Source organism: Eschrichtius robustus, chromosome 17 (assembly GCF_028021215.1).
Source record: "Eschrichtius robustus isolate mEscRob2 chromosome 17, mEscRob2.pri, whole genome shotgun sequence".
NCBI classification, from domain to species: Eukaryota; Metazoa; Chordata; class Mammalia; order Artiodactyla; family Eschrichtiidae; genus Eschrichtius; species Eschrichtius robustus.
The window spans coordinates 30,507,170-30,533,935 of record NC_090840.1 but is presented as its reverse complement, the minus strand read 5'-3'; the positions used below and the strand labels follow the sequence as shown (position 1 = coordinate 30,533,935).

General features: G+C 35.4%; 1 protein-coding gene across 1 annotated transcript in view; it reads right to left on the bottom strand.

The window, feature by feature from the left end:
• The window catches only part of CNBD1 (cyclic nucleotide binding domain containing 1), a 403,237-nt gene that overhangs the window by 360,463 nt on the left and 16,008 nt on the right, over positions 1-26,766 (bottom strand). Inside the window, 3 exon segments of the mRNA XM_068525485.1 lie at positions 7,672-7,733; positions 22,600-22,629; positions 22,852-22,913. Of these exon segments, the coding sequence (XP_068381586.1) occupies positions 7,672-7,733; positions 22,600-22,629; positions 22,852-22,913 (154 nt within the window).

Below are 26,766 nucleotides of genomic sequence, written 5' to 3'. Positions count from 1 at the left end.
CTCTATACTTATTGTTTGTATTTTTGGAAATGTTAGTCCCCAATTATGAATTCATTTAATCATCTTCCTTATCCATGGATAAAGTGTATTAGCCAATGACTTTGTGGCTTCAAAATTACATGTTTTTCAAAGGAGTTCTAGATGATATTGCAATTAGTTAGTCATAAAAATTAATCCCTAACTTTTTCTTTTCATAAAGTTCCTGAAGAAAAATTAAAAGGTCTGCTTTGACAAAGTTTTTTGACAAAGTTAAACTGCAAAATATGACTTGAAGACTGGATCTAAACCTTTTAGGGAGACATTAATCTGTCATAAGATTTTACTTCCGGTTAAATAACTCAAAGTCTCACTATTTTGAGAACAAATATCTGAATTACATATAAAACTGAAGTTGTGAAGGAGAAGGTTCAAGATGGTGGTGTAGAAAGACTTTTAACTAACCTCCTTCCATGGACACAGAAAATCTACAACTACATACGGGATAATTCCCTCTGAAAGGGATCTGGAAACTTGATGAACAGAGTCTCCTCAACAAAGGGTAAAAGGAAAGTATCAATATGGGTGGAAGAAACAAAGATACAGTTTCACCGATGAAAAAATCACATCCCAGCCACAGCAATTCATAATCAGGAAGGATTACAAGGCACGGTTATTTTCCCTGAGGAACCAGGGATTCAAGCTCCACATTAGGCTCCCTTACCCTTAGATACTGAACAGAAGAGACAAGCCCCCAAAAACCTGGTCTTGTAGATCTATAGGGAACAGTAAACCTGCTCTTAAAAGGCTCACACACAGGCTCACTCAACCCCACTTGACAGAAAAACCAATGCAAAAACACCAGATTGAAAAATGCATGGGCAATAGGTGAAGGGGACCCACTTACTAATCTTGAAGCATCTGCTAGAGAGGGTGGAACCAACTGGGATGCCTCCTGGGGCTGAGAACCTAGTGGGAACCATTTATGTGATCTTGGTTAACTTGCTCATATCGGCACTAGTGATACCATTTTGGCAATTTCCATCTAATATATTAGTGCCAGCAGGCATGCCCTGTTGAAAGCCTCACCCACCCCTACAATTCTGCTAGTCCTCACAACCAGCTGGATGATAATCATGCCTACCAGCACCTGGCAGCCATAGTGACCAGGCCCTGAAGTTGTTCTGGGACCAGCCCCATGCATAAGCATGCTGCAGCAGCAGCTATAGCCCTGACACAATAGGACGTTGCATGCAGCCCACATAATAGGGACACTCCCTGAGTGCCTGGCTCTGGTAACCAGGAGGGATTGCACTTCTCAACCTGACAGGACATCTCCTATTTGAGGCCATTCCTTTAAGACTTGGAGAGGTAGCTAATTTACATAATACATAGAAATAAACATACATAATTAGGAAAATGAGGAGGCAGAAAAATATGTTCAAATTGAAAGAACAGGAAAAATACCTAAGAAAACTAAACAAAATGAATATAAGCAATCTACCTGATAAACAGTTCAAAATAATGGTAATAAAGATGTTCACAAAACTCAGGAGATGAATGGAGGAACACAGTAACATCTTCAACAAAGAGATAGAAAATATAAGAAAATATCAAACAGAAGTTATAACTGAACTGAAAATACACTAGAGGGGTTCAACAGCAGATTGGATGAGGTAGAAGAATGAATCAGTGAGGTGGAACACAAAGCAATGAAACTTACCTAGATAGAATTGTAAAATAAAAAAAGACTTTAAAAAACTAAAGCTAACTTAAGGAACATTTGGGACAACATCAAGTAGATTCACATTCACATTATAAGGGTCTCAGAAGGAGAAAATAGAGAGACAAGGGCAGAAAAATTATTTGAAGGAGTAGCAGCTAAAAACTTTGCTAATCTGGGGAAGAAACAGACATCCAGGTTCAGGAAGCTCACAGAGTTATGGATAAGATGAACTCAAAGGTACACACACCAAGACACACTATAATTAACATGGTAAAAGTTAAGGATAAAGAGAGATTTTCAAAATCTGCAAGAGAAAAATAATTTTTTATGTACAAGGGAAACCCCATAAGCCTATCAGTAGAGTTTTCAGCAAATAAAACCTTACCGGAGAAAAGGGAGTGGCATGACATATTCAAAATGATGAAAGAAAAAAGCTTTCAAGAAGTCTTTACCTATCAGGGTTATCATTCAGAATTGAAGGAGAGATTAAGAGTTTCCCAGATAAGCAAAAGCTAAAGAAGTTCACCACGACTGAACCATCCATACAAAAAATGTTAAAATGACTTATTTCAGCTGAAAATAGATGGCACTAGTTAATAATAAGAAAGTGTACAAAACTAAAATCTCACTGGAAAAAAGGTGAATATGTAATAAAGGTAGTGCATCAATCACTTATAGAGCAAGCAGAAGGTTAAAAGACAGAAGTAGTAAAATTAACTAAAATTGCAATAATCTCTTAAGGAATACATGAAAGGATGTAAAGTGTGTCTTCAAAAATATAAAACGGGGGGGGGGGGGTGGTAGTGAAAAGGTAAAGCTTTGGAATTGTTTCAAAATTAAGTTGCCACCAACTTAAAACAAATTGCCTTTACATAAGCTATTATATGTGAATATCACATTAACCACAAGAAAAAAAATTAATAGTAAATACACAAAAGAAAAAGAGAATGGGATCTAAACATAACACTAAAGAAAACCACTAAAGCTCAAGGGAAGAGAGAAAGAGAAGAAAAAAGGTATGGAGAGAAACTACAAAAACAGCCAGAAAACGATTAACAAAATGGCAATAAGTTCATACTTATCAATAATTACTTTAAATGTAAATGGACTAAATTTGCAAATCAAAAAACATAGACTAGCTGAATAGATTGAAAAACAAGACTCATCTATGAGAGTCTCACATCAGAAGTAAAGACACACACAGACTAAAGGTGAAGGGATGGAAAAAGATATTCCATGCAAAAGGAAATAAAAAGAAAGCTGAGTAGCTATATTTATAACAGACAGAATAAACTTTAAAACAAAGACTGTAATAAAAGACAAAGAAAGACATTACATAATGATAAAGGAGTCAGTCTTGCAAGAAGATATATTTATATTAAAAAAAAAAAAAAAGGTCATGAAGAACCTAGGGGCAAGATGGGAATAAAGATGCAGACCTACTAGAGAATGGACTTGAGCATACAGGGAGGGGGAAGGGTAAGCTGGGACAAAGTGAGAGAGTGGCATGGACATATATACACTACCAAATGTAAAATAGATAGCTAGTGGGAAGCAACCGCATAGCACAGGGAGATCAGCTCGGTGCTTTGTGACCACCTAGAGGGGTGGGATAGGGAGGGTGGGAGGGAAGGAGACCCAAGAGGGAAGAGATATGGGGACATATGTATATGTATAACTGATTCACTTTGTTATAAAGCAGAAACTGACACACCATTGTAAAGTAATTATACTCCAATAAAGATGTTAAAAAAGAAATATATGCACCCAACATAAGAGCTCTAAGATATATAAAGCACAAATTAATACACTGAAATGAAGAATTTGAAGGCAATAAAATAATAGTAGGGGAGTTTAACACCCCACTTACAACAATGGATAGATCATCCAGACAGGAAATTAGTAAGAAAACTTCAGACTTAAATGACACATTAAACCAAATGAACTTAATAGATATATATAGAACACTTCATCCAAAACAGCAGAATACACATTCTTCTCAAGTACACTTGGAACATTCTTCAGGATATATCACATGTTATGTCCGAAGCAGGTCTCAGTAAATTCAAGAAGACTGAAATCGTATCAAGCAGCTTCTCTGACCACAGTGGTATGAAACTAGAAATCAAACACAGGGGGAAAAAACTAAAAAAAACAAAACAAAAAGGTGGAGATTAAACAACATGCTGCTCAGTAACCAGTCATAAAAGAAATCAAAGGAGAAGTTAAAAACTACCTAGAGACAAATAAGAACAGAAATACAGCATACCAAAATCTACAGAATGCAGAAAAAGAGGGAAGTTCATAGCAATACATGCCTACCTAAACAAGAAAAATTCAAAAAGAAATCTAACTTTATACCTAAAGGAAATAGAAAAAGAAAGCCCAAAATTAGTAGAAGTAAGGAAATAATAAATCTCAGAGTGAAAATAAATAAAACAGAGTCCAAAAAAATAGATAAGATGAACCAAACTAAGAGCAGGTTCTTTGCAAAGATAAGCAAAATGAAGAAACCATTAGCTAAATTCACCGAAAAAAAGGAGAACTCATATAAATAAAATCAGAAATGAAAAAGAAGTTACAACTGACAGCACAGAAAAACAAAGGATCGTGAGATTGCTACAAATGATTATATGCTGAAAAATTAAACAACTAGAAGAAATGGATAAATTTCTAGGAACTCTTCCAAGACTGAATCATGAAGAAATAGAAAACCTGAATAGACGGATTACTAATAAGAAGATTAAAACAGTAATCAAAACACAATAAACAAAAACCCAAACACAGAGCTTCATTGGCAAATTTTACAAAACATTCAAAGAAGGTTTAATACCTATCCTCTTCCAAAAAATTGAAGGGGTGGGGAACCCTCCAAACACATTTTACAAATTGAACATTATCCTGAAACCGAAACTAGATAAAGACATCACAAAATTAGAAAACTGAAGGTCAATATCATTGATGAACATAAATGCAAGCATCCTCAATAAAATATTAGTAAACCAAATCCAAAAATACATTAAAAAGATCATACACCATGATCAAGTGGGATTTATCCCACAGATTCAAGGATGGTTCAACATCCATAAATCAATCAATGTAATACATCACATTAACAAAATGAAGGATAAAAATCATATGATCATCTGAATAGATGCATTAAAAGGATTTGACAAAATTCAGAATCCACTTATGATAAAAGCTGTCCACAAAGTTGGAAACATATCTCAAAATAATAAAAGTCACATATAACAAACCCACAGCCAATATCATATCAAAGGTGAAAAGTTGAAAGATTTTCTCTAAGATTAGGAACAAGATAAAGATGCTCACTCCTGTCATTTTTATTCAACATAGTATTGGAAGTCCTAGACACAGCAGTCAGCAAGTAAAAGAAATAGAAGACATCCAAACTGGAAAGGAAGAAATGAAACCATGACTATTTCCAGGTGACATGATACTATATAGAGAAAACCCTAAAGACTCTACCAAAGAACTGGTAGAACTAATAAATGAATTCAGTAATGTCACAGGGTACAAAATCAATATATAGAAATATTTGGCATGTTTATACAGTAATATCAAAGAGAGAAATTGAGAAAATGATGCCATATATGTTTGCATAAAAAAGGAATAAAATACCTAGGAATAAATATAACCAAGGAAGTGAAAGAATTGTACACTGAAAACTATATGACACTGATGAAAAAACTGGAAGAAAACACCAAAAAAAAAAAAAAAAAAGGAAGACTGTCCCATGCTCAAAAACTAGAAGAATCTCTATTGTTAAAATGTTCAGACTACCTGAAGCATCTACAGACTCAATGCAATCCCTACCAAAATGTCAATAGCATATTTCACAAAACTAGAACAAATGATTCTAAAATTTGTATGAAATCACAAGAAACCTAAAATAGTCAAAACAATCTTGAGAAAAAGGAACAAAGCCGGAAGTATCATACGCCCTAATTCCAAATTATACTACAAAGCTATAGTAATCAAAACAGTATGGTAATAGCACAAAAATAAGACACATAGTTCAATGGAACATAATTGAAAGCCTACACATATATGAAAAATTTATTTACAACAAAGGAGCAAAGAACATACAATGGAGAAAGGACATGCTCTTCCATAAATGATGTTGAGAAAACTGGATAGTGACATGCAAAAGAATAAAACTAGACCACCATCTTATGCCACACACAAAAATTAACTTAAAATGGATTAAAGACTTGAATATAAGAGCAGAAACCATAAAATTCCTAGAAGAAAACATAAGCAGTAACCTCATTGACATCAGTCTTAGCAATGTTTTGTGGATCTGACTCCAAAGGCAAGGAAAACAAAGCAAAAATAAACAAAAAGGACTACATCAAACTAAAAGGCTTCTGCACAATGAAAGAAATCATCATCAAAATTAAAAGGCAACGTACTGAATGGGAGAAGGTACTTGCAAATGATATGTCCCATAAGTGGTTAATATCCAAAATATATAGAGAACTCATACAACTCAACAACAAAAAACAAACCTCATTTAAAAATGGACAGAGGATCTGAACAGACATTTTTCCAAAGAACACATACAGATTGCCATCAGAATCATTAAAATATGTTCACCATCACAAATTATCAGAGAAATGCAAATCAAAACCACAATGAGATATCAGTTCACACATGTTAGAATGGCTATTATTGAAAAGACAAGGAATAACAAATGTTGGAGAGGATGTGGAAAAAAAGGAGTCCTTGTACACTGTTGGTAGGAATGTAAATTGGTGCAGCCACTATGGAAAACAGTACAGAGATTCTTTAAAAAGTTATGAATAGAACTATCATATGACCCATCTATTCCACTTCTGGGTATTTATCCAAAGAACACAAAACATTAATTTGAAAACATATGCACTCCAATGTTCACTGTAGCATTATTTACAATAGCCAAGATATGCAACCAACCTAAGTGTCCATCGGTGGATGAATGGACAAAGAAGTTGCAGTGTATACAAAAAATGGAATTCTACTCAGCCATAAAAATGAATGAAATCCTGCCATTTGTGGCAATGTGGTTGGACCATAAGGGTATTATGTTATGTGAAATAAATCAGACAGAGAAAAACAAATACTGTATGATTTCACTCATATGAGGAATCTAAAGAAAAAAGAGCAAACAAAATAAGATAAAAATAAAATCGTAGATACAGAGAACAGATTAGCGGTTACCATAGAAGAAGGGGTTAGGGAATGGGTAAAATGGGTGAAGGAGATCAACTATATGGTGATGGATGTTAACTAGACTTGTGTGGTGATCATTACATAGTGTATAAAGATGTTGAACTATAATGTTATATATCTGAAATACATAATAAAAAAATTTTAAAGGTGAAGGTGTGTTTTATCCTTATTTAAGGTATTTAAACCCCTCATTTATATTTTTATCTCTGGAAAATGACTGCCAACATTTTAGGACAGTTGTAGTTGTTAGAAGTAATGTATATGTGGGCTCACTGTTTAAAATATATTATACATGTTAAAATAATAACTATTAATATAAATTGATATACAGAATATATAGCATATATAACTATTTTCTTTTTAAAAATTGTCAATAAAAAATTTTTATTTTTTTAAAAATTTGGGGATATAAACCCCATTTTCAATGGAAAAAGGATAAGAATTTGAGTCTACATTAAATCTCCTATACCACTACATATGAATGAAATTCTTGTCATATTAAATGTTATTAAGACTAGAATATTCTAGCCATGAGTAAGAGATTTCATTATTAAAAAGGACCTAGACAATGACTCTAAAGGAGCCGTGTCATTATTGGAACACAATTATAAAGAGGAAATTTCTGGCACTCATTTTCTTATAGTGTAGAATATCATACCTAAGAAAGAAAAATCTTCAAGTTATTTATATCATGGCAGTCTTGATTCACTGAAAAATCCTCTTGATGAACATACCTTGCATAACAACTTTTTGGTGAATTGTCAGTCTTACAAGAAGTAATCAAGATCTCCAAGGACTACCAAATGTAAGAAAAGGTCAATGAAACTGAGTGGGTACCTGAAATGTGAGCAGTGAGCAGAAAGAAAGATAAGCTGTGTGGAGGGCAGTTGCTAATAAAAGCACTGTTCAAAGACATAGGAACCTTGACCCAGGAAAAAGGAGGGGACCCCAGCCTGAGACCCCTGCTTTGGAGAGAGACTCTTGTAAAAAGAATGAGGTAGTCCCAGTTGATGGTGCAGACTGGCTCTAGGTAGAGACAGATATAAATTCTTTCTGGAAAAAATTAGTCACAATTTAGGTCACATGTTGTTACATGTTAAGAAAAAGCAAACCTTTCACAGAAAGATTATCTACAAAGACAAGCTACCATGAGTGCAAGTCAGCAGAAACAACAAACAATAGATTTACACTCTTAAAGCCTATAAATCCTAGTGTGTTAGATATAGAATATAAAATATATAGGTATAAAATATTTATATAAATAAATGATGGAATCACAATGAACAACAAGACTATCAGGAATGATCAGGCAAATTTGTGGAACACCTCAAAATGAACATTACATTATTAAAATTAAAAACTCAATGAGGCCCACCCCTCAAGCCAAGACTTCCTCCACCTGCGCAGGCTCTGGGGTCCTGAGTGCTGAACATGCCAAAGCTTCCTCAGGAATCAGCCCTGGGTGCCCCAGCCTGAGAGAGGAATCCACCAGTGCAGGTGGGGGCTAAGTGCTAAAGTGTGGGGTTAAGAGAGTGGACCCAGGGAGCAAACTGCCATTGGCTGCATGGAGACAGCCTGAAGGGATGGGAGTGAAGAGCTCAGCCATGTGGAGACAACCTAAGGGGATGGAAGTGAGGGGCCCCATGGCCGAGAATGCTCCTAGGGGAAGCATGGTCAGCCTTGGAAATGAGGCACCATCGTTGAGTGGTGCACAAGGGGTGGTGCTGTCATCGCAGACTTTCTCCCCACATGCCAACTTCTGCCTCCATGGGCACTGGGGGGGACTGCCACCAGAGTGAGTAGACCCCAGTCTGTTGCAACTTCCTGCTGGTCTCTGCCACCGCAGGCACTAGAAGGGATTCCCATCGGAGTAAGTGCATGCACCCCAGTTGTGGCAACCTTATCTCTCCCCAGCCTGAGTGAGCAAGTGTGCCCCAATTAGCCACTGCTTTTGACATCTCTTGCCTGGGCAGGGAACAAATGTCTGAGGGTGGCCCACATGTGGAGGTGGGGTCAAAACCAAAACTGAGCCCCAGGGGCTGTGTGACTAAGGAAGAGGAATGGAAATCTCTCCATGCAGCTGTGCAAGCTGAGGATTAAATCCCCATGATCAGCTTGGTAAACCCTGAGTCTGTGGAATGGCTGAATGGACGAGTGCTCCCACAACTGAGACTGGTCTAGCTTTAGAAGCTGTGGATTTGGGGGACAAGGGCACAAAGGAGTTTGACCACATCAGCATCTGAGCTGCCCCCACAGTGCCCACAGTGGGTCCAGAGACCTACCTAGAGGTATTGGAGGGCCTCCCGGGGAGGCAGGGTATGGCTGTGACTCACTGTGGGGGCAAGGACACTGACAGCAGAGGCCCCAAGAAAATTTTTTTTGTTTCATTTTATTTTGTTGTTGCTGTTTTTTTCTTATTATTTTTCTTTTTTGTTTTTAGTTTTTAATATATTTTTTATTTTTCTATTTTTATCTTACTTTTTGTTGTTTTGTGATTTTTTTGTTTTTGCTTTGTTTTGATTTGATTTTTTTACTTTTTTTGATCATTTTTGTGTGTTAGTTTTATATTTTCTTTGCTTATTTATAGCTTGCTTTCTGCTTTTGTTTGTTTTTTTGTTTTTATTAGTTTTGTTTTTATCATTTGTTTTCATTTTGGGGTTCTTTTGTTTGGTTGTTTTGTGTTTTGTTCTCTTTATTTTTAGGGTTGTTTTGGTTTTTTGTCTGTTTTTTGTTTGCTTTTGTTTTTGTTTGGTTTTGTTTTTAACATTTCTCTTGGGTTTTGTTTGTCTGTTTGTTCTCTTTATTTTGTGGTGTTTTTTGTTTTTGTTTTTGCTATTTGTCTTGGGTTTAGTTTGTCTATTTATTTTCTTTTCCTTTCTTTTTTTTATCTTTTTTGGCTGCACCTCGCAGCTTGTGGGCTCTTGGTTTCCTGGCCAGGGATAGGGCCTGAGACCCCGGGATGGGAGCACCAAATCAAGGACACTGGACCACCAGAGAATTCCTGGTCCCATGGAATATTAATCAGAATGAGCTCTCCTGGAGGTCTCCATCTCAACACCAAGACCCACGTCCACCCAACTGCCTGCAGCTCTGATGCTGGACACCTCAGGCCAAAGAACCAGCAAGACAGGAACACAGCTTCACCCATCAGCAGACAGGCTGCCTAAATCCAACTAAGCTCCCAGAAACCCAAAAACACACCCCTGACACGGCCCTGCCCATCAAATGGACAGGACTCAGCTCCAACCAACAGAGTGCAGGCACCAGTCCATCCTACCAGGAAGCCTACACAAGCCCCTGCACCAACCTCAACCACCAAGGGGCAGACACCAGAAACAAGAGGAACTATGACCCTGAAGCCAGGGGAAAGGAGACCACAAACACAGTAAGTCAGACAAAATGAGATGACAGAGAAATATGTTGCAGACGAAGGAGCAAGGTAAAAACTGACAAGACCAAATAAATGAAGGAGGAAATAGGAAATCTACCTGAAAGGGAATTCAGAGTAATGATATTAAAGATGATTCACGATCTCAGAAACAGAATGGAGGCACAGATCGAGAAGTTACATGAAATGTTTAACAAGGACATAGAGGAACTAAAGAACAAACAAACAGTGATGAACAACACAATAACTGAAATGAAAAATACAAGAGAAGGAATCAATAGCAGAATACTAAGGCAGAAAAATAGAAAAGTGCATTGGAAGATAGTATGCTGGAAATAACTGCCATGGAGCAGTATGAAGAAAAAGAATGAAAAGAATTGAAGACAGTCTCAGAGACATCTGGGACAACGTTAAATGCAACAACATTCAAATGATAGGGGTCCCAGAATAAGAAAAGAAAGAAAAGGTCTGAGAAAATATTTGAAGAGATTATAGTTGAAAACTTCCCTAACATGGGAAAGGAAATAGTCACCCAAGTTCAGGAAATGCAGAGAGTCGCATACAGGAAAACACAAGGAGGAACATGCCAAGATACATATTAATCAAACAAAACAGAAATTAAATACAAAGAAAAATATTAAAAGCAACAAAGGGAAAAGCAACAAATAACATACAAGGGAATCCCCATAAGGTTAACAGCTGATTTTTCAGCAGAAACTCTGCAGGCCAGAAAGGAGTGGAATGATATATACAAAGTGATGAAAGGTAAAGACCTACAACCAAGATTACTCTACCCAACAAGGATCTCATTCAGATTTGAAAGAGAAATCAAAAACTTTACAGACAAGCAAAAGCTAAGAGAATTCAGCACCACTAAACCAGCTTTACAACAAATGGTAAAGGAACTTCTCTAGGTGGAAAACACAAGAAAAAAAAAAAGACCTACAAAAACAAACCTAAAACTATTAACAAAATGGCAATAGGAACGTACACATTAATAATTACCTTAAATGTAAATGGAATAAATACTCCAACCAAAAGATACAGATGGGCTGAATGGATACAAAAACAAGACATGGATGTATGCTGTCTACAAGAGACCCATTTCAGATCTAGGGACATATACAGACTAAAAGTGAGGGGACGTAAAAAGATATTCCATGCAAATGGAAATCAAAAGAAAGCTGGAATAGCAATACTCATATCAGACAAAATAGACTTTAAAATAAAGACTGTTACAAGAGACAAGGAAGGACACTGCATAATGATTAAGGTATCAATCCAAGAAGAAGATATAACAACTGTAAATATTTATGCACCCAATATAGGAGTGCCTCAATACATAAGGCAAATGCTAACAGCTATAAAAGGGGAAATTGACAGTAACACAGTCATAGTAGGGGATTTTAACACCCCACTTACACCAATGGACAGATCATCCAGACAGAAAATTAATGAGGAAACACAAGCCTAAATGGCACATTAGACCAGAGAGACTTAAGGGGTATTTACAGGACATACCATCTGAAAGCAGCAGTATACACTTTCTTCTCAAGTGCACATGGAACATTCTACCGGATAGATCACATCTTGGGTCACAAATTAAGCCTTGGTAAATTTAAGAAAATTGAAATCATATCAAGCATCTTTTCTGACAAAAACACTAGGAGATAAGAAATCAATTACAGGGAAAAAAAATAAAACACTATAAAAAACACAAACACATGGAGATGAAATAATATGCTATTAAATAACTAATGGATCATTGAAGAAACCAAAGAGGCAATTTTAAAATACTTAGAAAAAAATGACAATGAAAACACATTGATTTGACAGAGCCTCTGCTTCAGTGATGTCTGTCTCACAATGGCTCCGAATGATTTCTGTACTGCAAAATAAAATAAAGCCAAACTCTGGAAACCAAAAAAAAAAAAAAAAGAAAAAAAAAAAAAAAAAGAAAACACAATGACCCAAAATGTAGGGGAAATGGCAAAAGCAGTTCTAAGAGGGAAGTTTATAGCAATGTTATCTTACCTCAAGAAACAAGAAAAATCTCAAATAAACAAACTAACCTTACACCTAATGCAGCTAGAGAAAGAAGAACAAACAAAACCCAAGTTAGCAGAAGGAAAGAAATCATAAAGTTCAGATCAGAAATAAATGAAATAGAAATGAAGAAAACAATACCAAAGATCAATGAAACTAAAAGATGGCTCTTTGAGAAGATAAACAAAATTGATAAAGCTTTAGCCAGACTCATCAAGAACAAAAAGGGAGAGGACTCAAAGCAATGAAATTAGAAAAGAAAAAGGAGAAGTTACAACTGACACCACAGAAAGACAAAGGATCTTAAGAGACTACTACAAGCAACTATATGCCAATAAAATGGACAACCTGGAACAAATGGACAAATTCGTAGAAAGGTATAACCTTCCAAGACTGAACCAGGAAGAAATAAAAAATATGAACAGACCAATCACAAGTAATGAAATGAAACTGTGATTAAAAATCTTCCAACAAACAAAAACCCAGGACCAGATGGCTTCACAGGCAAATTCTACCAAACATTTAGAGCAGAGCTAACACCTACCCTTCTCAAACTCTTCCAAAATATAGCAGAGGGAGGAACACTCCCAAACTCATTCTACGAGGTCACCAACACTCTGATACCAAAACCAGACAAACATATCACAAAAAAAGAAAATTACAGGCCAATATCACTGATGAACATAGGTGCAAAAATCCTCAACAAAATACAAGCAAACAGAATCCAACAACACATTAAAAGGGCCATACACCATGATCAAGTGGGACTGAGCCCAGGGATGCAAGGATTCTTCAATATATGCAAATCAATGTGATATACCATATTAACAAATTGAAGAATAAAAACATATGATCATCTCAATAGATGCAGAAAAAGCTTTTGACAAATTTCAATACCCATTTATGATAAAAACTCTCCAGAAAGTGGGCATAGAGGGAACCTACTGCAACATAATAGATGCCATATATGACAAACCCACAGCCAACATTGTTCTCAATGGTGAAAACTGAAACCATTTCCTCTAAGATCAGGAAAAAGACAAGGATGTCAACTCTCATCACTATTATTCAAAATCATTTTGGAAGTGCTAGCCATGGCAATCAGAGAAGAAAGAGTAATAAAAGGAATCCAAAATGGAAAAGAAGTAAAACTGTCACTGTTTGCAGATGACATGATACTATACATAGAGAATCCTAAAGATGCTACCAGAAAACTACTAGAGCTAATCAATGAATTTAGTAAGGTAACAGGATACAAAATTAATGCACAGAAATCTCTTGCATTCCTCTACCCTAATGATGAAAAATCTGAAAGAGAAATTAAGGTAACACTCCCATTTACCATTGCAACAAAAGAATAAAATACTTAGGAATAAACCTAACACCATACACAAAAATAAACTCAAAATGTATTAAAAACCTAAATGTAAGGCCAAACACTATAAAACTCTTAGAGGAAAACATAGGAAGAACACTCTTTGACACAAATCGCAGCAAGATCTTCTTTGACCCATCTCCTAGAGTAATGAAAATAAAAACAAAAATAAACAAATGGGGCCTAATGAAACTTAAAACCTTTTGCACAACAAAGGAAACCATAAACAAGATGAAAATACCACCATCAGAATGGCAGAAAACATTTGCAAATGAAGCAACTGACAAAGTATTAATCTCCAAAATATGCAAACAGCTCATGCAGCTCAATATCAAAAACCAAACAACCCAATCAAAAAATGGGTGGAAGACCTAAACAGACATTTCTCCAAAAAGACATACAGATGGCCAGCAAACACATGAAAAGATGCTCAACATCACTAATTATTAGAGAAATGCAAATCAAAACTACAATGAGGTATCACCTCACACCAGTCAGAATGACCATCATCAAAAAATCTACAAACAATAAATGCTGGACAGGGTGTGGAGAAAAGGGAACCCTCCTACACTGTTGGTGGGAATGTAAATTGGTACAGCCATTATGGAGAACAGTATAGAGGTTCCTTAAAAAACTAAAAATAGAACTACTATATGACCCATCAATGCCACTACTGGGCATATACCCTGAGAAAACCATCATTCAAAAAGATACATGCACCCCAGTGTTCATTGCAGCACTATTTACAATAGCCAGGACATGGAAGCAACATAAATGACCATCAACAGAGGAACGGATAAAGAATATGTGGTATATATGTACAATGGAATATTACTTAGCCATAAGAAGGAATGAAACTGTGCCATTTGCAGAGACATGAATGGAGCTAGAGACTATCATACATAGTGAAGTAAGTCAGAAAGAGAAAAACAAATATTGTATAATATCGCTTTTATGTGGAATCTAGAAAAATGGTACAGGTGAACCTATTTGCAAAGCAGAAATAGAGACACAGACCTAGAGAAAAAATGTATGGATACCAAGGTGGGGTAGGGGGGTGAAATGAACTGGGAGATTGGGCTTGACATATAATCACTACTATGAATAAAATAGATAAATAATAAGAACCTACTGTATAGCACAGTGAACTCTACTCAATGTTCTGTGGTGATCTAAATGGGAAGGAAAATCAAAAAAAGAGAGGATATATGTATACATATAGCTGATTCACTTGCTGTAAGCAGAAACTAACATAACATTTTAAAGCAACTATACTTCAATAAAAATTAATAATAAAAAAACTCAGTGAATGAGAGATTAGAGACAGGTGTATAAGGAATTAATAAACTTGAAAATATGTCTTTAGATATTCCCAAATGCTTCATAGAGAAATAAGGAGGTGCAAAACAGAGAAAAAGAATTATAAAATATTTATTCTTTTATTAATTAAAAACATTTATGGAGCCCCTAGGGTATTCTAGTCTCTAGTAATAGAAAGACTAATAAGATAGGATTTCTGTTTGGGTTGACAGACTACTAGTTGACCCCACTCAAATTCACTCTCCACTTCTTCCCAAACACATGGTTGCCCAGCTAAAGATTACATTTCCCAGCCTCTTTTCAACTGAAATTAGCCTAAGAGAAAGTTCTTGCCAGCAGAATGTAAGAAGTAATTCTAGAAATTCTGGCTCCTTTGTCAAATAGGAAATTGCTTTCCTTGACTTCATATTTTTCCTTTCCATGAAGTGGAAACCAGATGTGGCAGTGGCCTCTTCACCTGTACTGAAAAGAAAATGACAAACTGATATCAAAACACCAAGATGAGGCCAACACACATCCCTGAATGATTTCATGTGGTAGAACTTCTACATACAACAGGAGTGCCCCTTTCAGACTAAGGAAGAAAAACCTTTTACTTAAACCACAGTATATTTTTAGTTTTATTGTTACATCATACTGGCAGTTACCCTAATCTAATGAACACAGCCTTCAAGGAGCTGCCTATGTTAAAATAGAGGGGAAGAGACTTTAAACAAATGCATAAGAAATTATCAGGAGTGCTCTGATAGAAAACAATACAGAGTCAAGTGGAAATGGATAAGACAACTCTTCTTGGAGAAGGAGATTTCAGGTTGAACATGAAGATTAGTTCACCTATTTATTGGCAGGTGGGGATGAATGGGAGGATGGTATTTCAGACAGAAAAATCAGTATGAGCCAAAGTACAAAGCCCTCAATAACATGGTACAGGTATAGTCAAGAAACCACCAGTCATGTCATGGCTGGGAGGAAAGGAAGAGTCACTGGGAGACAAGGCTGGAGATGTAAAAATCATCCCATTATAAAAGCTCTTGTAAGTAATGTGATTATAACTGATTTATCCAATGTGTGTCTAATATGGAGGGAAGATGGGATTCTACAATTTAACAGTTTCTGGCTTGCACAGCTGGGTAGATAATTTTGCCATTCACTAAGATAAAAGTGTGGATAAAAATATAGCTTCAGCTTTATACAGTAATAAGACTAAAAGTTTTTTTATGTCAAATCAAATTTATATCTTTCCTTTTGCAAATGAGAAAACTGAGCCCTGAGAGTTTAACTGATATTCCAATAACCTCAATCACATTTAGCAGCAGAGCAAAAGCTAGAAGGTGAATTCCTTCAGACTCTCAGCTTAAAGTTTTTTTGGAACAGATTTATAGGGAATAAAAAGCTATGCAGTTTGCTGCGAGACAATCTGAACCTTGAAAAATAAATAAAATTAAACTTGGTAGAGGGGAGATTAATAAGTTTATCAGGATAAAGGAATTTGTAAATAAGGGTTGGGGGTTTAGGGGATATTTACTCAGGAGTAAAATTCACGTCAGCAAATAGTAATAAGAATATATTGATTGTCCCAGATTCTAGAAGAGTTTAAATGCCAGATAAAGGAGATTTATTCAAAAAATAGTTAATGTGCACCAATAATGTGTCAGATACCATTATAATCACTGGGAATACATCAGCAAATAAAAAAAGTTTTGTCCTCATGAAGTTTTCAATGTAGAGAGAGGAACAATAAAAATAAATTTGTAGCTATATGTCAGACATACTATTAAGAAATGAAAGCAAAAATCAGGAGATAATAAGTACTAAGAGTATCTGTTTCATATAGGCTGGTCACAGAATGCAGAGACCTGAGGGACATAAGGGATAAAGGAGAGTAGACATCTGAAGAAAGAGCATTCCAGATAGAAAGTACAAGTGCGAAGGCCTTGAGGCAGGACCAAAGTTGGTGCGATAGGAACAGAGCATGGAGACAACTATGGCTAGAGCAAAATAAGCAAGACAGTCTTGTCTAGAAGAAGTGGTCAGAGATGCAGTAGGATGTGATCATGTATGACCTTACAGGCCACAGTGAAGTTCTTAGCTTTTACCTTGAGTGATATGGAAACCATTAGAATATTCTGAGCAAATAATGTCCTGGTGTATATTTTAACAAGATTCATCTGGCTACTGTGCCAGCTACAGACTGTAAAAGGGCAAGGGATGGAGCAAGAACACCAATCAATAGGCTATTGCTGTAATCCAGGCAAGAGCACTGGTGCTCTGGATCAGGATGGTATTAGCGGAGGTGGTAAGAAATGGTTAGGTTCTGGATACATTTTGAAGGTAGAGCTATCAGGATATCTTTCAGGTTAGATATGAGGTATAAAAAAGAAAGATAGCAGGCTCTGATGACTCCAAGATTTGGAGCTTGACCTTGAATTTGCACAGTTGCCATTTATTAAAATGTGGATACAGAAGGTTAATAGGTGAAAAGAAAAAAATCAAAAGTTATGTTCTAGATTTGTAGAGTTTGAGGTGCCTGTTTGCTACCTAAGTGGATTTGACTTTATCTTTTATGTGGTGAATAGTCATTGGATAGTCTTGAGCAATGAAATGATAGTAAAATATATTAACCTAAATGTATCAAAGAAATAACATTAGAAAACTATCAAAGCAAATGTAGGTTCCCACAATCCTCTACTCAGGTTTGATTAATTTGTTAGAGTGACTCAGAGAATTCAGGAAAACAGTTTACTTAGTTATGTTTACCAGTTTATTACAAAAGGATATGATAAAGGATACAGATGGACATCCTGAAAAAAGAGATTCACAGGGTAAATTATGTGGGAATGGGTGCAGAGCTTCCATACCCTCTCCAGGCATCACTATCCCAGCACCTCCATGTGTTCACCAACTCAGAAGCTCCTTGAACCCAGTCCTTCTGGGTTTTGATAGAGGCTTCATTACATAAACATAATTGATTAAATTATTGACCCAGAGGTCAGGAGGTGGGACTGAAAGTTCCAACCTTCTAATCACATTGTTGGTTTTCCTGGCAACTTGGATCCTTGGATGGGGTCCAAAAGTCACCTCATTAACATAACAAAAGATATCTGTATCACTCTCATCAGTTAGGAAATTCCAAAAGTTTTAGGAGCACTATGCCAGAAATGGGGACGAAGACCAGACATATACTTCTTATTGTAAATCACAATGCCACAGAGGGCTATTGGCATTTGGGATGGAGCAATATGCAGGATTTTACTGCACATTGCTGTTTACAATGCCCAACCCCTACCCACTTAATGTCAGTGCTACCTCCTAGTCATTGTGGAATCTATAAGTGGGTACACATTTCCAAATGCCCTCTAGGGGCGGTACTGCCTCAGTTAGAGAATCCTGCTCTAGACAACTGAATACAAGACTATGAACTTTAGGCAAAATAACGTTAACAGGCACACCTTGAATCACAAGCCCCCAACTTGTTCACAATCTATTAAATAAAAGTAAGATTCTATCAGTCTCTGCCCACATTTTCTGCCATCACAAAAGATAACAAGTCTGTTCTGATTGACAGTGCCAAATGGTAGCTACCAATGAAAACTATTCAAAATAAAAATTGACTTCATTCCAGACAGAGCAATGTTTGTGGGACAGCTCAGTTAATTTTTTTTTATGTGTACATAAACCATCTTTTTAAAGCTCTTCTTATCTCCCCTTTCTCTTCCAAACCTTATTTTCCTTAAAAATAAAAATCACCTATTTCTTCATATCTTCATGTTTATGTCAAACAATGTCCATGTCTGATAAGCCAAGTCCAGGAGCCTCCTTAAAATCATCATAACTGTCTCTACCAACCTTTACTTTTCTACTAATTTGATGTACTTTACCTTAATTGGAAGCAATGAGAGAAAAATAATTACTCAATGTTTTTGTGTTTTAATTAATTACTATAATTTAAGCAATATCATTTTTCTCTTTCTGTCATAAAAGTATATAATCTAAAGATACATTTTGGGGAAACTGGGCACATTTAATCATCTATAAATTAAGGAGTTTCCACCAGATGATTTCTCAGTTGATTTCTTCTTGTACAATCCTCTAACTCTACAATATTGTGTCTATGGGAAAATGCTGAATGCTACATAATCAACTTATAAGTGAACTTTGGGCTAAAACCTATTTATGAGTTATAGACTCTGCAAGTATAAAAATATACAATCAGCATAACTACATCTATATTTGAGTATAAATGGCTACATATTGGTAATATTAATCACTAATAAAGATAGAGCTTTTGCTATAACCTAGTCAAAAACCTAATTGTTTGACAAGGACCATTTTTATACAAATGTACAAATGCAAATGCATCATAACTGTGTTTTTCTTTTATACTTCCAAGTTTATAAATGTTTAAAGATTTCTGTATGAAGTTACAAAAGTACTTGACCACAAAGGAAAAAGCAGTTATAAAGCTGTAGCCTCATTTTTTTTCTATTTGAAACTTAGAACATAAAATTCCTTTTAAACCATATTGCTCTATTTTTTACTAAGTAAATTGACCTTTAGAACATAAGAGCTGACTGATCAAGTCATAGAGTACTTTGACAAACCAAAGAAATCTTCAAAGGATATTTAAGTTTATCTCCAAAGCATATAGTCCAAGAAGAAATTTGGAATGTTGAACCAACAGAAGCTACTCTTTTGTTTTAAAATGTATGTTTTAAAAAGATTAGCTATCTAGACAATACTAAAAAAAAAAAACTATTAATGTGTATTTATCCTCATAATCAACACAAGTAGAAAATTCATAATGTTTTTTAAAGCATTAAGAAGATATTTATTTCTACTGATCATCAGAACATAATTCAATTCAAAACATTGAACTCTATGCCTAAAGTCTAAGAGTAGAAAGCAATAAGATAAAACAAATCTCCTGGGACTTTCCTGGTGGTCCAGTGTTAAAGAATCCACCTTCCAGTGCAGGGGACAAGGGTTTGACCCCTGGTCGGGGAACTAAGATCCCACATGCTGCTGGGCAACTAAGCCCGCACACCACAACTACTGAGCTCATGCACCACAACGAGAGAGCCCGCATGCCTCAAACTACAGAGCCCATGCACACTGGAGCCCATGCCACGTCTAGAGAGAGAAAATCCACACTCCACAACTAGAGAGAAGCCCACACGCCACAACGAAGGGCCCACATGACACAACTAAGACCTGACTCGGCCAAAAATAAAAAAGAAAAGAAATAAATAAAATTTTAAAAAAAGAATACATTAGGAAATCCTTTTAAAAAATAAATAAGTAAATAAAATTAAAAAATAAAACAAATCTCCTCTCATGGAACATAGTCTACTAGAGATAAAAAGTTCTATATCCAAGAATTTAGGAATCCAAAGTGACATCATTTTCCCTTTGTTATTCAGTTTTTCTTTTATGTGGTTTAAAAAGAAAACCCAGAATAATATGCCAATCTACTGCCTTTATTCTGAGGAGAAGAAATATCAGATAGACACCAGCTGACTGAGACCACACATATATGGGCAGCAGCTACCACAACAGTGTGTCTTGCCTTTTGTACAAAGTGTATACATATATACATGTAAATATATATATAGATATATAGATATATAGATATATATAGATATAGATATATAGATATGTAATCCAGTGAGAAGTTCTCACATGTACCCAGATAGGGGACAGAAGCAGTTGTAGCAGCTGGAGTGGAGCCCATGGTAGAGGTAAATGGGAAGTGGTAGAGAGTAGCAGCCTCCCCTCCATCTTCCCACCCTGGGCCAAATGAAGGACCCGGGAGGAAGGACAGCTATCCAAAGATGAATATACATATGTACGTGTGTGTGTGTATGGTATAGTATCAAAACTAAGACTCTTCATATGTTTCATGTATAAAAATTTCAATCCTTAAGTCATTTAATTCTCAGCCTTTCTGTTTTTATTATGGGGAAAAGTATATTTCATTGGTCATTTTAAACATATAATACATATAGAATAAATATGGAGGAACATATTTTTCTTAAATCTCTTCTCAATTTGTTGAAATCAATTGAAAACTTTGTAATCTGAAAGACAATTTCTATGTACACATTTCTGATAAGTTGCCTAAAGAAATCTCAGGGAGGAAAAAGGACCTGAATTGCTAAGCCTTCATTAATTTGTTGTAGTTTATTTTCTCATTCTAAATAAATACTCATTTTAATATCCAATTTTGTATTTGTAATCTTATATTCTTCTTCTAAAAGAATGACCCAAAACCTATACACAGTTCCCGTAAAACGTGCCCCCTTCCAGGCCCCTGGTGTGTGCCACTGCCTCAAAAGAAAACATCCAAGAAATTCAGGGGAGTGTCTAAGAGAAGGTACAGTAAATGTGAGACTTAATAGAGGGAAGTCAGGCAGGACAACCAGACTGCCTGGACCAGATGATGGTCTGATGAGAAAACACTGCCTGGGGGGGATTCTCAAACCAGGAAGATGAAGGCTGATAAAATTTATGTAGAATGGATTCTTTGGCAGACCCAGATCTAGATGATTTAATCTCTCTTATTATGATTCCCCAAGGGTGGTAGCGAGGTGGGAATCTAGAAATACATTTTTAAAAAAATGCCCGGGCTAGAAAGCAAAAGGAAAATAAGAGGAAAGAAGGTGTTCTACTCCAAAAGCCTTAACTAGCTTGTTACGTGTGAAAAAAGGGACCAGCATATAAGTTCAACAGTTAAAAACTTGGGTGAGCTTTTTTGAATAACAATAATAAAAATAGTTATGTAGCTCTTACCATGTGTCAGACACTGTTTACTTTACATATATTCACTCATTTAATCATCCTAATAAATCTTTGAAATGGATATGACTATTATCTCCATTTTACTAATGAGAAAACTGAGGTAAAGAAAATTAAGTAACCAGTCCAAGACCAAGACCACACAGCTGGGAAGTGGCTGATCCAGGATTCAAACCAGGCAACCTGACTCCAGAGGGCATGTATTTAATTCTTTACCCTATGCTGAAAGGTGCCAAGAGTGAAGAAGGGGCAGAAGCACATAATAAAAAAAAGTATTCTTAAAAAAAAAAAAAAAAAGTATTCTTTAGAGAAATAAAAAAAAAGCATACCCTCTCTCTTTCTCTGAAAAAGGAGTGGAAAAGTCAATGAAGATGTAGAAATAATTTGAAGTGGTTAAGAGGATGTGACTTAAGATGAGGCAAGTTCCTCTCTTAGTGAAGAAAAGTGGGAGGGTAGATGGACACTGATGGATGGGAAAGAAACTAACTGGTTTTATAATTTCAAAAATTCAATTTGGGAAAAGGAGTTGGCAAGAAAATAGATTTTTAAAAATTATATTTTCAAGTGTCACATATCTTAGGAACCCTGAGCTATGAACCGTGATATTTCTTAGTTCTTTGGCTCCATTATATTTCAACTACGCATCTCCTAGACACTGCTAAAGTACTTGTTTCACTCAGGATTTGTGTTTTCAACCATTTAAAGCTTTTTTCCCTTATGACTGTTTTTGAGTACTACCAAGAGCCCAGCTAGGGATGAGTTATGTTTGTTTCACACTAAATTGCTTCCTTAAAATATGACATATATATTCTGCCCCTTCAATCTGGAGAAATAACCTCCAGGTTTTCAAATGTTTTTATCTGTGTGGTAAATCAGGTACCTCTGAGAGTCAACAATGGTTTATTACTATACTTTATCCATTAAACAAACATATTCATATTCATTTGAATGACAGGAAAAGAAAGGCATGATAACTTACCTGTATTGTATTCCTCTCATGTGGCATAATGTATTCAACTGATGATAATCAATGTTCTTAGGCATTTGCAAGCCTGCAAAATTAAAAAAAAAAAAATCAATTAAAAATGTAATTTTCAGTAATCTTATTAACCAAGTTTGTAAATACAGTTTAATTGCAAACATTCATCATAGTAAAAGAACTCAGTGACTATGGAAGTGAGGTATTAACAGTCTTTGTTACACAAGCAGAATTGAATAGGGTGATTAAAATGAGGAAAGAATTTAATGTTTTTCATTGATGTCAAATCTAGTCTGGAATATTATGTTTGTTTATTTGTTTAATTCCAGTAAATGCTGGTGCTAACATGTGTCATATAATGTCACTTCTCTGGAAGTAAGCCTTTCAGAATCCTTATCCTATACCTTTAGAATGTGAAATGGTTCCAGAACTCCAGACATGACAATTCAAAGAAGAGTTTTCTTGAGGTCTCCCTCTCCCTCTCCTTCTCCGTAATACTAGTAATTTTTGTTCATTCCTATGCAGGTCCCCATCTTTGGCTAGCTCCTCTTCAGAACTCTACAGAGCACCTTCCAGTGTCTGGATTCAGTTCGCAATTCCTTCTGAAGTTCAAGTGTAAGCAAATCACACATGTTCCCTTACAAGCAGAAAGATAGTAGTCATAGCTAAAAGCAACTAATTGTGATTCCCCTTCAGTACCATAAAGAACTGACATCCTTCAAAGGAGATGAAAAGGAAAATAGAATATTGACGACAAGCATCTTTACAAAGATGGGCCTTCACATCACATGTACTCTCCATACCCCAGGAGAATGCATGCTGTTGGAAATGTAAAAGAGAAAGCAGTAATAAATACCAAGATGCACATTATTCCTTCCCTTAGTGAACAGGTACTGAAAGAATCAGTGGCCTAATGCATTTCTAACCTTTTTAAGACATATTCATTGACCACATCCCAATAAGGAAGAATTAGAATTTGACATGTCCAAACTTATCCATTTTAATTCCAGGTAACTGAATCATAAAATTTCAAAAACTTTTTATTTAAGCCTTTTGTGACCTAAAACTGAATCATCAATAACAAATAACCACTTTCTAAATACAAAACTGAAATCAGTAACATATAAACAGAAAACTGGTTGCTACCACATGAATCATTACCATTTAATAAACCTAAAAATACTAATTACATGCTTTAGGTATTTTCTTACTTACTTTACTCAGTTAAGCCTTAAGAAAGAAAAAATTACCTAATTGCATTTTAGCATTATATGGAATAATTACTTTAGATTATCCTTTAGATTATCCAAGTTACAGCTAAATTATATAAAAAATACTTCTAGTATAGTAATATTTCTGATATGAGATATTATATAAATCTTAATTATAGTAGTATTTTTTCATTTTTAAAAATTTGATTGAAGTATAGTTGACTTACAATGTATTAATTTCTGCTGTACAGCAAAGTGATTGTTATACACATATATATACATATTCTTTTTCATATTCTTTTCCATTATGGTTTATCATAGGATACTGAATATAGTTTGCTGGGCTATATAGTAGGACATTGTTGTTTATCCATACTATATATCACAGTTTTCATCTGCTAATCCCAAACTCACAATCCATCTGTCCCCCAATCCCTTCTCCCCCTTGGCAACCACAGGTCTGTTCTCTATACCTGTGAGTCTGTTTCTATTTCATAGATAAGTTCATTTGTGTTATATTTTATATTCCACATATAAGTGATATCATATGGTATTTGTCTTTTTCTTTCTGACTTACTTCACTTAGTATGATAATCTCTGGGTCCATCCATGTTGCTGCAAATGACATTATTTCTTTCTTTTATGACTGAGTAATATTTCATTGTGTATATATATACCACATCTTCTTTACCCATTCATCTGTCATACAGTAGTTTTTATATACATGGGTTAAGAAAAGACTTCTACTAAGTATTGGTTTCGTCCATTTTCATAACCCAGTTTAAGAACAGGGTCAGAAATAGCCCTGGGGACTGGTGTGGACATAAAAGGGGGATGGTGGCATAGAGACTTGGGAAAAGGACAAGGTTTGAGAAATTCTGACTTTAAAAAGAGCTTTGAAAAAGTAAATATCTTCAACTTTCAGTTAAAGCAAAATTATAAAAATCACAGAACAGATATTATAAGACTAAGAATTGCCAGCAAAGAATAGAAAAATTGAAAACTCACCTTGCTGAGGAAAGCTGCGTCACCTGAGGGTGCAACTTTGCACTGGGCTTGGCACAGCCAAGTAAACTCAAAACCAGAATCAGATGAATGGATAAAGAAGATGTGGCACATATATATAATGGAATATTACTCAGCCATAAAAAGAAATGAAATTGAGTTATTTGTAGTGAGGTGGATGGACATAGAGTCTGTCACACAGAGTGAAGTAAGTCAGAAAGAGAAAAACAAATACCGTATGCTAACACATATATATGGAATCTAAAAAAAAAAAAAAAAAAATGCTCATGAAGAACCGGGACAGGAAAGGAATAAAGACGCAGACCTACTAGAGAATGGACTTGAGGATACGGGAAGAGGGAAGGGTAAGCTGAGACAAAGTGAGAGAGTGTCATGGACATATATAAACTACCAAATGTAAAATAGATAGCTAGTGGGAAGCAGCTGCATAGCACAGAGAGATCAGCTCGGTGCTTTTTGACCACCTAGAGGGGTGGGATAGGGAGGGTGGGAGGGAGGGAGACGCAAGAGGGAAGAGATATGGGGATATATGTATATGTATAACTGATTCACTTTGTTAAAAAGCAGAAACTAACACACCATTGTAAAATAATTATACTCCAATAAAGATGTTAAAAAAAATAAGTAAATAAATGGAATAGGCTAGATAGTACTCACAGCCTAGAAGGACACTTTACAATTCACAAAATAAATTTCTTCACCGATCCTCATTTCCAAGAGGTGTTTGTCACAAGGGTCTTTACATAAAGGCCCTTGAGCAATATACTGGATCTTGTCTTCGAAGAGTTTCATTAAAAAGAAAAAAACCAAAATATTTCACCATGAAATTGTAAAGTTGAGTTTCTCTGGTGATCAAATTTAATACAGGGATAAAGCTTAAAGAGCTTAAAGAATACTAAGCTTATGTTTGTTTTCCAGTCTTTTTCTCTGCTCATGAATATGTCTTACTTGGGCTTTTGGCAGAGTAGAAGAGGCTTAACCCTATAATGGGGATAAAAATCAAGGATTTTGACCAGAGTAAGTTTGAAAGGGGATTAGCAGCTGATATAAATGGGTGGTTATAAAGAATTTTAAACTTGAAATTCATGGTGAAATTAAAAAAGCAATTATCTTTATTGATATAAGGCCCACTATGTATTATTGAAATAGAGAAACTAAAATCCAATGTTTTATGTGAGTGACACGATGACCTTTTGTTTACATGTGTTAATGTTTTCTCAGGGGTAATATATATTTTCATATTTGTGCAGTATGGTGAATTAAGTTTGTGATAGGAGTTATAAAGATATGTTAAAACATATAAAGATATGTTTTGTGAGTGTTAAAATAAAACTAAACTATTTTTCTCCAACAAGCTTTCTCTCTTGAGTAGATAAATATCCCTTGCAAAATCTAAGAGGAAGCAGTAGACTAAGTGCAGACTTAACAATATTGTAAGTGAATAACCACTATTTACTATAAGACTAAATTCATCTGAGTGGCTTATAGGGCAAGGTAAAAGAGATGGACCACAGGGCCAAAGAGAAAATGTGACAACAACATGTGGAAATTTCAGAGTATGGTAGGCTAGAAAACAGACCTCTTCAAAGTAGTTGTAGCACACACTCTAATGACTAATCCAGTGATAAGTAGAACGTTGCTTAATACAGTATTCAGAGTACAAAGAAACAGTTCAACAGCAATAGCAAC